Source organism: Sorghum bicolor, chromosome 3 (assembly GCF_000003195.3).
Source record: "Sorghum bicolor cultivar BTx623 chromosome 3, Sorghum_bicolor_NCBIv3, whole genome shotgun sequence".
NCBI classification, from domain to species: domain Eukaryota; kingdom Viridiplantae; phylum Streptophyta; class Magnoliopsida; order Poales; family Poaceae; genus Sorghum; species Sorghum bicolor.
In genome coordinates this window covers 8824112-8837278 of record NC_012872.2, presented here as the reverse complement: position 1 = coordinate 8837278, position 13167 = coordinate 8824112, and the positions used below count along the sequence as shown (strand labels likewise).

The window sequence follows — 13167 nt, the reverse complement described above, 5'->3', positions numbered from 1 at the left end:
ACCAACTTGAAAATTCCTCATAACCCATTCAAGTAAAGGAATAGGGACTGTGAAAACAGATAAGTTCAAGAAGTGACCAAATCCATTAGCTCGAACAAAATACTTTTGTTTTTCTGAAAGATCATCACAAAGTTTCTTCAACCGACTTGTTGAACAACGAATCTTCACAAGATTTTGCTTAGCCATTATTGTACTACACATTAATAACAAAGCAAAAACATTTTTTAGTTACTAAAAAGAAAATCATAAACATCATAACAGAATATCATTTAATTATTAATTAAAATAACAAAAAGAAATATGATACCAGAACATCATAATAACCAAAACAGTACACTAAATGTTTACTAAGAGAACATCACACTGTACAACAGATCATCACCTACTAACAAACATAACATCACCTGATAAACAGAACATCAACTGCTAATCAACAAAACATCACCTACTAACGAACGGAACATCACCTACTAATAAACAGAACATCACCTATTAATAAACAGAACATCACCTGCTATACTTAAGTGTATGCAACAAACATAAACTTAAAACAGTTTACACTTTACATTCAAAATAATACTAAAACTATAAATTTCAAAGTTAGGATATCAGAACATTTGTATTGAATAAAAATAGTTATCTTTTCTAGTTCATGGATAACTATAGTTGAATAAAATGTCCCAAATTTGTGAATATGATAAATTTGCCACTTCCTAATCTCTTGTAAAAATTGAAATGCCCCAACAACTAAGCAGGTAGGAGTTGAAGATGTTATTAACACATTATAATAAACAAGTTAGTCATGGTCGAACTTAACTTTCTTGTACAACAGAATAAGTTAGGGTTTCAAATCAAATATGAAAAAAACAACATTTTAACAAACAACTAGAAAAAACTAAATCTAAACAGATACATGATTGAAAAAAATGGATTCAATCGCAGGAAGAACAGGAAGAAAAAACATAGATCCAGAACGACTTACAGCTAAGAGAACAACAAGCACCAGAGAAATACAGCAACGGGCATGCTAAACCAACGCCGCCGAGAGAGAACAAAGGGAAGTCACCGGCGCCGAGAGAGAACAAAGGGAACTGACCGCCTCCAACGCCGCCGACGCCGGTCAGAGGCAAACGCGAAATCGCCACCGCCGACGGGAGAGGAAACAGTCAACAGATAATGGACCAGCGCCGACGCGAGAAGAAACAGTCGAGAGGAAACGAGAAGATAGAGCCACCAGTCAAACGAAGTGTAGGCCCAAAAATAATAAACGCGGAAAATAGTCCAGGCCCACGAGAAGACAAAAAACAGTCCAGGCCCGCGAGAACAAAAGAAACAGTCCAGGCCCACAGAAGAAAGGACCAGCGCGCCACATAAATCGGACGGGGGCGGGAAACGGGGGCGGGAAACAGGGGCGGGAACCATCGGACGGAGGCTCCGGTCCGAACGTTCGGACCGGAAGATTCGCGCCGCAGGGGAGGGGAAGAAGAACCACACGCGGTCGGCGGCGGCGGCATCCATGTACCCCTCCACTACTCGACTCCGCTCGATCTGTTGCTCATGTGTTGCATGAATGATGAGATGGGCCAGGCGGCGGCTGCCATGCAGATGCATTGCAATTTGCAAGAATCAAGCATATGGATCCATCCATCAGGCAGGTCCCCCACAGGCAGAGAGCGATCAGGATCCGGTCCCCCACCCACCCATGATTGCGCCTCCAATCACATGCAGCGCTCATGTCATGCACCCGTCCTCCCCTACGGCCTACTGTATGCAGCAGCTATGCTCGCCTTCGCCTGTGCTATCTATGCATCCATCGTCCGTCCGTCCGTCCATGCTTGCACTGAAGCTCCTGTAAAAACGCGCCCGCCGCGATGTGCATGGTCCCCGTCTGCCTGCCTGCCTGGTGCAATGCAATGCAATGCAATGCTGGGTACCCCATGCATCTAGTTGCCCGCCCCCAATGCCAATGCCAATGCCAATGCCAATGCGATGCGAGGCTCCTCCAAACCCATCACTAGCGGAACAAAAGCGCCGGGCCAGGCCATCCCATTCCCCTCCCATCCGATGCCGTGCGATGCGATCTGAGGCCGCAGCAGCTAACGCATTTGCAGGCGGCGTCGCTTTGCATCTTTTACAACAGGTCACACGATTCCTCTCGCCATCCATCTACCGTTGCCTCCTCATCCATGTCGTCCTCCCTTCCCTGTCGCTGCATATGTTGAGCCGGCAAGGCCCATATGTTCTTTATCCCTTCTCGGCTTCTACTTCCATTCCACCGATACTCTACTGATGAATACCGTTGGTTCGTTGGTTGGTTGTTGCGTGGTGGGATTCATCATTTGTCTGACCAGGCAGTTACCCACACACTCCATCCACAGAAACAATGCTCGCTGTCGCCGAGTGGAAGGCTGCTGCATGCAAGTGACTGTACTATGCTGTACTGTTAGGGATTCAGATAGACAGGGAAAGGGGAAGCAGGGAAACGACATCGTCGCGGTCTCGCCTTGTTCTTGTGCTACCTGCTGCCCCCGTTTCAAGGCAGAGGACACTACATATACTGCAGTGTAAAACTCCCCCGAAAGGAGACTGCTTGTGCGTGTCCCTGCGCTGTGCTGTTGTTGGTGCCGGTTGCTGGGAATTGAGAGAGGACGGCGTCGGAAATGGACGGAGTACACACACAGACACTGCCGGCCTGCAGACGAGCAGCACGTACTACGGGCGCAGGTTCCACACAACACAACATTGATTGATCCATCGAGCTTCGTTCAGAGGTTCTTCATCGTCGATTCAGTAGGCAGGCAGGGGTGGTGTGGTACGGTACACTGGAATGGAATGGAATGGCATGCCGGGAGCATCCACGACTGCGGGCTCCGTCGCTCGTCTACTCTCCACCTCCTCACGTGTCACGCGCATGGATCCAGGGATGATGGATCCCTGGCAAGGCAAAGAACGAATTGAAGAAGCAAAGCATGAACGAAGAAACCACCACCACCAGGGGCAACGACAGGACAGCAGCAATTGCATGATCAACCACAAACACACCCTGCGCCCGCTTCAACCTGCATGGGGGGTGGGTGAATCTCGCTCCTTCTGGTGTGGTGGGTCACACAAATGAAAAAAAACGGGCACGTGATTTGCCACCACGTGGGTTGTGAACTCTGAAGAATCGGTACCAATAACTAACATCCGGTTTGTATGATAAGTAAGTAGGGAAATACTCCTAATATGAAAAAAGGAAGAAAGGTGCCATGTCGAGCAGGAGAGCTTTACCTATCTTTTTTTTTTTTTTTGTTTCTCTGAACTTTGTAACTGTCATATATGCACGCAGAAAGTGCTACAAAAAGAGGGCTGGGCTCGGCTCGGCTCCCCCCACCCGGCCCACCGCCCTCCCTCTCTTTTGTTTCGTCTTTCTGTCGCTGCGCAGCAAGCCCCACCAGCCCAGCTGCCCAGCTCAGCACATCAGCAGCATGCTGCTTTTGCTGCTACCTGCTACTACCCATCAAGAGTCAATCATTTTCTTTCAAGACACAAAAAAAAAAAAACATCAAATCCACAAGAGAGAGAGGGAATCAGATACCACTCGCAAGCTGCTGGGCTGAGCGCCGTAAAAACCCCTCTCCCGTAACTGCAACAACAAACGGTACGGTGGGGCAGGTCTCTCTGCCTGCAACTGCAACCGGCAACAACGGCAGCATCCCTGTCCAGCAGATTCGTCCCAGTCCAGTCCTCCCACCTCACACACAGCGTCTAGTCGGGTCGGGAGCTGCGCAGTGTGTTCCAGCTCCGTGTCAGTACGAGTTGTACCGTCGTAATTAATCATGGAGAGCTTGGATCGCATTCGGGTTCGGTTCAGATTCAGACGTGCTGGTGTGGTGTGGTGTGGCGAGGCGAGGCGAGCAACTGAGAGCAACTGTGCGTGCGCTCATCAGGCTTGGGAAAGTTGCAGTTGCAGTTGCAGGGCTGCTGCTGCTGGATATAGCACATGCATGGTGGTTAAAGAAAAGATTAGCCTGGCCATAGTATGCCGACTCCTCCCACTGCCTACTCCACCGTTGTGTAGTGTGAATGATGATGATGATGATGATGATGATGGGCAGTCCCGGTCCCGGCCGGGCCGAGGTATGTAATTATCTCAGTGTGCCAGCTTTTCAACGGACTAACGGACCAAGGAGGGACGGCCGCGTCACGCGACGGGGCCGCCGCCGGGCGTACGTACGCTTGCCCGGGCGCGGGCGGGCGGAGGCCCCATGCGGCCATGGCCACACCACCACATGCCCAACAAGCAAGCCCACGCAGCAAGCAGTACGACTATGACCATCCATGCCATGGCCCAGCAGCAGCCGGAAAGCGTGGGGAGGACGGAGAGGAAGAGGAGCATGGAGCAAGCAGAGCACACGGATCAGGGAGGGCAGGCAGCTGTGCGGTGCCTGTGCGGCTGATCCTGATCGGACCGAGGCCGGTCCGGCTGCCCCGTGCCTCTAGCTCGCGCGCCCACCCTGCCTGGCGCTGGCGGCCTCCGACCTGCTTGCCCGATGCGATGCTATATGCTAGGTTGGGTTCCCATGCTATAGGCCATGACACTGCCACAGGGACCAGGCGCAGGAGTAGCCCGAGTAGGCATAGGACTAGGAGCGAGGCCGATGGATCCAGTAGGCATCGGCGCATCATTCGCCATCACTCTCATCCAAAAAACCAAAACTTTTTTTTTTCAATATTTTCCATCATATACAATTTTACAGCACTACATACAGCATTAAATATAAATAAAAAAAAATAATTATTAGTTACATAGTTTGCTTCAGAGACAAATCTCTAATTAATTAATAATTAAACAATAGTTACCCAATAAAAACAAAATTACTGCCGTCTCAACAAATTTTAGCGTGGGAACTAGACGAGGCCTTGGAGCCCAGAGGGCAGATCCGATCCAGAGACAAGGCAGGCTGCTCCGTAGAGGCCCTTCAGAGTGTTTACCACCTCTACGAGCTATACTACACTCTAGTGCCTACTACTCCTATACTATACTACCGCTCTACGACTGGGACGGCGCCAGGCACAAGCCGACCTCTCGCTCTCGCTGCCTTTCTGCAATGCCGAGTAATACCGCTCTGCTGCACCTGCTCATCTCCATCTCCCTACTGTACTACTCCAAAAGAGAGATCACAGCAAAGCATCTGTGACAATCGTGGTCTAAAAGAGATGCATATGTTTAATACTCAACAGTCGTTGATTTGTATGTTCATTCGCCGTTACAAAAATTATCTAATGTTTGATTTCATCTTCGAGTGATGTTTATGAACTTTAATTAAAACTGTTCGTATGACTTTATCGACGGAATCTGTGAGCTATTCAACAGTTTTTTATGTCACAACAAATCAGTGAATATTACTCCATGCTGTTTATCAACCAACTCACCGAGCATTAGTATTGACACAAATGGAACACGCTATAAAGTTCGCTGTGCTGACCCTCGTGTCCTCAACCTCATCCTTCTTCCTTCCTCCTCACTGCACAAGGCCACGCTAGTCCAACATGGCTAGTACATCCCTATTCTATTCCCTACCAGCGTAGAGAGGGAGACGCAGACGTTGCAGTAGCAGTAGAGCCAACGCGACACTGCTTGTGTGCTCTACCCCCTTTGCGAGGACAAGCCGGAGTCTCACAAGTCTCGCTATCCTGGAATCCTCCTCAGCACGACGCCAGACCGCCTGCCTGTTGTCGTCTGCGGCGCGCCGCCCGCCCGCCGCCCCGGCCGGCCGCTTCGGGATCCCCAGAGCAGCTCTTTGGCATAGGGGAATGTCCCGGGTCAGCCACCGTCGCTTCTGCAGCACAGCGAAAGCACCGCATTTATTTGCCACCTAGAAGGGGCACACCTCGCGAGAGACCCAGCAGCGCCAGGCCAGACACAGCCAGCAGCACTCCAGCAGCAATGGCTGCTGCTGCTGCTCCTATATAGCGGGCGCCGGGGCCGGGGCCGGGGCCGGTGCTCGATCCAGTTCTGACTTCTGACTTCCTTCCCGACCGAGGAGGAGTGGTGTGCTGTCCGTTTCCTGTTCGTGTGGCGATGAGGCCCGCTGGCGGTTGTTGCCGCCGCGGCGGCGGGCTGCTGGTTCTCGGCCTCGCGCTCTCGCTCTCGGCGGCGCTGCTGCTGCGTGGCTGCGCGGGGCAGCAAGCCGAGGACGACGGCTCGGCGGACGCCCCGGCGGCGGCGGCGGCGGCGGCGACGGCCCCCATGGAGGAGAAGGAGCGCCGGGCCCTGTACGCCGCCATCGAGAGCTTCGTCGGCAAGGGGTGGAACGGCTCAGGGCTCTACCCCGACCCCTGCGGCTGGTCTCCCATCCAGGTGCGTCCCTGCCTCCCTGCCTGCGCTTTCCCTTTCGCATCAATCTATGCTGCTGTGCTGTTTGATTTCCTGGCCCGCGTATGTTCATCATCATGTTCTTCAGATACACGAGAGAAGCTTTTCTCTTTGTTTGTTTTTTCGGCTTTGCCAGTCCTCGTCACAGACCCTTTCTCGGTGCTCCCCTGCTCCCCTGCTTTGAGCTCCAATCCAAAACCGTTTGCGAAAGCAGGATCAAGTCTGTAGCGTCCATATCGACATTGGTTGCTTGTTTGGGGATGCAGGACTAGTCACCAACAGTCCCTTGTCGAATTTTTCCATGTTCAAAACCTTCCTCGTCCCACTTGCAGAATTTCTGGCTTTCGGTAGCCTCTGTTCTTCACACTCGTCCCTGTTCCTCACTGCTGCTTCAAGATTGTGGCGCTGTTTCGTTGCTTGCAACTGCACATTCAGTTCACTGTTCGACGAGACCTCTGCTTGATGCCTTTACTTGAAAATGGCATGTTCCCCTCAAGATTTTCACATACAGTACTCTACTCTCTAATTTTAGTAGTATCTTGTTCCTTTTGCTCGCTGTCATGTTTTTTTTTCGCGAGAACGAATTCATTCCTGCTATTATGTTTCTACTCCATCTCCATCTGGTTGTTACTAGTAAAGTTAAGACAGGACCGAATTTGTAGGTGGACCATTATGAAATGTCACCATCTTAGATCATCCTCATCTACATGTCTTACTGCCAATAGTTACCACTCGGCGTACTGTTCATCTTGTGTTACTTGCCGTGTCTGCAAGCGAGGGACACTCAGAGTGCAGCGAGCTTGTCTGCCTGTTAAAATTCAATTCAATTTCTGTGGATTAACCAACTGGTTCTTTCTTGGATGCCAAAATCCGTGCAGGGAGTGTCATGTGATCTCTTCAATGGGCTGTGGTACCCAACGGTGATGAGCATTGGCCCAGTTCTTGACAACTCGCTGCAGTGCGCCCCTGACGCCAAGTTCAGCCCGCAGCTGTTCGACCTTCGGCGCCTCCGGACGCTGTCCTTCTACAGCTGCTTCCCGGCGAGCAACCCCACGGCCATCCCGACCGCCGGCTGGGAGAAGCTGTCGGGGACGCTGGAGACGCTGGAGTTCCGCACGAACCCGGGCCTCACCGGCGGCATCCCGCCCTCCCTCGGCCGCCTGGCCAGCCTGCAGTCGCTGGTGCTGGTGGAGAACAACCTGACGGGGCCCGTCCCCGCCGAGCTGGGCGCGCTGTCGAGGCTGAGACGGCTGGTGCTGTCCGGGAACGGGCTGTCGGGGCCGATCCCGGCGACACTCGGTAATAACAACGACCGCCGCCACCGCCACGCCCACGATGACGAGCTATTGATCGTGGACCTGAGCAGGAACTCTCTAACCGGCTCTCTGCCTTCGTCACTAGGTGGCCTCACGGGGCTCCTGAAGATGGACCTGAGCAACAACCTGTTGCAGGGCAGCATCCCGCCGGAGCTCGCGGGGCTCAAGAGCCTCACGCTGCTGGACCTCCGCAACAACAGCCTCACCGGCGGGCTGCCGCAGTTCGTGCAGTGCATGGCGTCGCTGCAAGACCTGCTGCTGTCGAACAACCCGCAGCTGGGCGGCGCGCTGCCGCAGTCGGGTTGGGAGACGCTGGCAGCGAACCTGGCCACGCTGGACCTGTCCAACGTCGGCCTCGTGGGCGCCATACCAGCGTCGATGGCGAAGCTGACGGGGCTCCGGTTCCTGGCGCTGGACCACAACCGCCTGACGGGCGCCGTGCCGGCCGAGCTCGACCAGCTGCCCAGCATCGGCGCGCTGTACCTGAACGGCAACAACCTGACGGGGCCGCTGCAGTTCTCGCCGGGGTTCTACCAGCGGATGGGCCGGCGGTTCGCGTCGTGGGACAACCCCGGGCTGTGCTACAACATCGCGGCCGTGGACGCGGCGCACGCGCCGTCGGGCGTGGTCGTGTGCAAGGACCTGCAGGAGCCCAGCGTGGCGCGGGACGGGGACGGGGAGGAAGAGGGCGGGAGGAAACCCGAGGCGAGCTCCAGCCTCGTGGCCTCGTCGTCGTCCGGTGGGTTTGTTGGCAGTGTCGGTGGGCACTGGTACCTGGTGGTGGTTCAGGGAATGGCGGCTGCGGTTCTTGGATTGTTGTCCCAACTACTATAGCAAGCAACAGGTTGAGACACTTCGATGGAATGGAAGAACAAGGAGAAACTTGGTAGGTTAGCACGAATTAGTTTCTGCGTGTTGTTTTTGGTAGTTTTTTGACTGGTGGCTGTGCTTCTGCTATGCTCATCGTCAGATGGGGCGGAAAAAAAAGAAGTAAACATGAATCTGGGTGGTGGCTGTGAGCCAGATTGCAGTAGAGTAGGAGTAACTACTAGGAAATGAGTTCTTTGTGGACTGAAGGTGTGTAGTGGTGGATATTGTAGCTTCTCTTCCCCGAGGGGCTTTTTTTTTTGTGTGTAATTAGGCCATCTTTAGATGGTGAAGGAAAAAAATTCTCGACACTTTAGCACTTTTGTTTGTTTGTGATAATTATTGTCTAACTATGGACTAACTAGATTCAAAAGATTTAATGTGATAGTGAATTTTGAAAAATTTTGAATTTTGGAGTGGAAGTAAACAAGACCTTAACCTGTGTTGCCCTGTGGTCTTGTGTTACAACAGAAAGTTGATATCTATCTATCTATCCATCTGGAGCGCTACATTTTGCTCTGACCCTCAGCTGTACTCACACTTGTGTGATGCTGGTTCGATCGTTGTTGGAGAAACCTTAGGCCGGAAAAATTTTAGTTTTAGCTACCGTAGCACTTTCGTTTGTAGGTGATAATTATTGTCTAATTACGGAGTAACTAGGCTCAAAAAATTCATCCCATAAATTACAGAAAAACTGAGTTTTTAATTTTTCATCTATATTTAATGCTTCATGTATGCGTATAAATATTTGATATGACGAAGAATTTTGATTTTTTTTTGCGAATTAAGGCCTTGTTTAGATGTGAAAAAATTTTGGATTTCGGTACTATAGCACTTTCGTTTGTTTGTGTTAAATAAATAACTAGGTTCAAAAGATTCGTCTCGCGATTTACGGCCAAACTGTGTGATTAGTTTTTATTTTCATCTATATTTAATGCTTCTTGCATATACCATAAGATTCGATGTAACAGAGAATCTTGAAAACTTTAAACATGGCCTAAACAAGGCCTACCACGAAAAATTGGCGCAGCTTCATGTACTATGGAAACAGTTAAGATTGAGACTTTCCTGCTGTTGCACCGAATCCCGATAAGGCCTTGTTTAGTTTTTAAAAAATTTATAAAATTTTTCAACTTCCCTATCACATTAAATTTTGCGACATATGTATAGAGCATTAAATATAAATAAAAACACTAATTATACAGTTTTTTTGTAATTTACGAGACAAATCTTTTAAGCCTTGTATGATTAGACAATATTATCAAATATAAACGAAAATATTATAGTGTCTATTTTGCCAAAAAAATTGAAAATAAGACCTTGTTTAGTTGTGAAAAGTTTTTGGATTTTGACACTGTAACACTTTTGTTTATATTTGATAATTATTATTCAACTATAGACTAACTAGACTCAACATATTGATCTCGTAAATTATAGACAAACTGTGTAATTAATTTTTGTTTCTGTTTATATTTAGTACTTCATGTATGTGACATAAAATTTGATGTAACGAGAAATCTTAAAAAGGTGTTTGAATTTGAGGGTGAACTAAGGCCTAAGGCTAGTCTCAATGGGGTTTCATTAGAGTTTCATGCACATTAAATATGCTGATGTGGCACTATATTAATGAAAAGAGAGATGATAAGAGTTTCATGGGAGTAGAGAGAGTTACATCCCCATGAAACTCCTATGCACTGTTTCCAAAATATTTATGTGTTGGAAACTGTGTCATGAAACTCCTATTGAGGATGGCCTAAGGCCTTGTTTAGTTCCCAAAATTTTTGGGAAATGGACACTGTAGCATTTTCGTTTGTATTTGACAAATATTGTTCAATCATGGACTAACTAGGCTCAAAAGATTCGTCTTGTCAATTTCGACCAAACTGTGCAATTAGTTTTTATTTTCGTTTTTATTTAATACTTCATACATGCGTCTAAAGATTCGATGTGATGGGGAATGTGAAAAATTTTGCAAAATTTTCTGGAAAATAAACAAGGCCTACCACAAAAATTGAGTCCATATATGCACCGAACCCATAGCGACGGTATTGGCAGACGGCAGCACGCTAGCCTTCGGCCGCGACACAAAAAGAAGAAGAGGAGCGGGCGCCGCTTATGTCTGCTGCCGCCTGCCGGCGATCTTCTGTGTCTGCTGTCCGTTGCTTTTGCGTGTTCTCGAGACAGAAAGCTGGGGGGTCCGGAGCCTGACGGACAGCCTGCACTCTGCATCCCTAGCTGTGGCAGCAGTAGTAGTACTAGAGTACTGGCGCTAGTCCTCTCGACTCTCGTATAGGAATTGGACTGCAGTGCTACGTACTCCGGCGCGGTGGCACCAGCCGGGCGCGCAGCATGGGCTTTGCCGCGCAGCGCAGTAGTAACATGACGGATTTGAGGGACTCTTGTGTTGTTGTGTACTCCCTCCATATTTATAAAGTAAGTTGTTTTAGATAAAGTTTAATTTAAATATTTAAAATATAAATTATAAATAACTTTTAAGTTATTAAATTTGAAAATATAAAAATTATTTGAATAGATTTATAAATTTAAAAATATTTTCATAAAAATACGTATATACTACTTTTTGATAATTTTTTTTTATAAAAATAAGAAGTTAAAGTTAGGCTTCGTATACTGTATCGTTGTCCTAAACGACCTCCTTTATAGATATGAAGGGAGTATTCAGAATTCCAAAAATTTATAAGATTTATGAATCATTAAATATAGATAAAAAAATAATTAGTTATATAGTTTCTATTGTAATTTGTAAGACGAATCTTTTAACCCTAATTAATTTATAGTTAAATAATAATTATTAAATATAAATAAAAGTGTTATAATGTCTAAATCTAAAAAAATAGATCTAAACATACCCTCAGACAACGTTAACATCTATCTATATAATCTTTTGGAGAATAATAACATAAGCGTACGCATGTCATGGATGATTGAAGACGCTCTATTTTGGAGGCGCTCGTAGAGCCTATTCATTTGTCTGAAAAGTCATGGCTCAAAGTACCATTCATTAATTTATTATTAGAAAAAAATACTACATAGAAAATGTACGACCTGTAAAACAAGTGAACAGAGTACTAATATAAGTGCTCTTCCTTTCTATCTCCCTGCACTTCTTGCGGCGGTTGAAGTCTCTCTTTATTGGTTCATCTAATTCAAGACTTGGTTGGTTGGGGGTATTTAGTTCACCTAGTAGCTTTTAAATTTAGTCATTTTTTACCTAAGCACTATAAATAAAAGAGATTAAATAACCTTTAATCCTCTATAGTTATTTTGGAGTGACTAAGGGCACTCTCAATGGGTATTAATGCTAGTTTTTATCTGTATTAAATAAGATGACACCTAAGCAAAATACTGACATGCTCACTAGGCAAGCAAGACACAACAATTGTTGGTGCTCAATTTGGAGTAAAGATTCCGTTAGTCCAACGCATATGGAAGCAATGTAAAGCCCAACTTGCTCAAAAATATTTGGGTCGAGGTTACTAGTCTAAAGAAAGGTAGATGTGGCTGTAAAGCAACCTCTTTGGATTTGGAACGGTTGCGCAACATTCCTCTCAAACAAAGAATGACTATAGAAGATGTGTCTAGTAGATTTGGTATTAGCAAATCTAGGATACAAAGGTATTTGAAAAAGTGTTTGCTTAGGTGCCACTCTAGTAGCATAAAACCTTACCTCACCGATGCAAACAAGAAGACTAGGTTGAAGTGGTGCATTGACATGATTGATCAAGGTTTGCTAGATGATCCAAAGTTTATGAATTTTTTTGACTTTGTGTTATTGATGAGAAGTGGTTCTATCTTTCTCAAAAGTCCGTAAGGTACTACTTGCTACCCGAGGAAGATGAACCACATCGCACATGCAAGAACAAAAACTACATCCCTAAAATCATGTTCTTGTGTGTTTGTGTTCGTCCAGATTTAGAGATGGAGAATGTGTGTTTGATGGAAAATTTGGTTGTTTCCCACTTGTCACCTTTGAACGAGCTATTAGACGTAGTGACAATCGTCTTCGTGGAGAAGAAGTAGTGAAGCCAATTCAATCTATCACAATGGATGTAATAAGAGATTTCATGATAAATAAAATGTTGCCTGCAATTAGAGCAAAGTGGCCAAGAGAAGATTTGAACAAGCCAATTTTTATACAACAAGACAATGCTCCTTCTCATTTGAAAGTGGATGATCCTCAATTTTATGCGGTTGCTAAGCAAGATGGGTTTGACATTAGGCTTATATGTCAACCACCAAATTATCTAGATTTTAACATTTTAGATTTGGGGGTTTTTTCGATCTATTCAAGCAATACAATACAAGAAAGATGCAAAGACATTGAAATATTTAATTCCAGCAGTCCAACATGTACATCCATTCCAAAGTTTCAATACAACAAAGTTTGTCTCAAAGATCTAATTTCTTGAACAACTAATTGATTGATTTCTTCATCACATTTTGTAGGCATTCATAGAATACTCTCCATGGAAGGCAAACATGATTTTTGTAACACTACAAAGTGTTTTGAAAGAAGCCATGAAGGTCAAAGGATGCAACAAGCTCAAGATTCCTCACATGCAAAAAGAAAAACTTGGGAGAGAAGATAGGCTGCCATTGCAAATC

General features: G+C 46.9%; 1 protein-coding gene across 2 annotated transcripts; it reads left to right on the top strand.

Annotated features, from left to right (window-relative positions):
- On the top strand, nt 5428–8880 carry LOC8079079 (piriformospora indica-insensitive protein 2). Of its 2 annotated transcripts, XM_021455483.1 has the most exons (3): nt 5429–6343; nt 7237–7657; nt 7760–8880. In XM_021455483.1, exons 1-3 carry the CDS (start codon nt 6065–6067, stop codon nt 8506–8508), a joined length of 1449 nt encoding a protein of 482 aa, XP_021311158.1. In that variant the 5' UTR covers nt 5429–6064; the 3' UTR covers nt 8509–8880. The 2 variants fall into 2 exon arrangements, with proteins under 2 accessions (XP_002457500.1, XP_021311158.1); XM_002457455.2 differs by having other exon boundaries at nt 5428–6343; nt 7237–8880.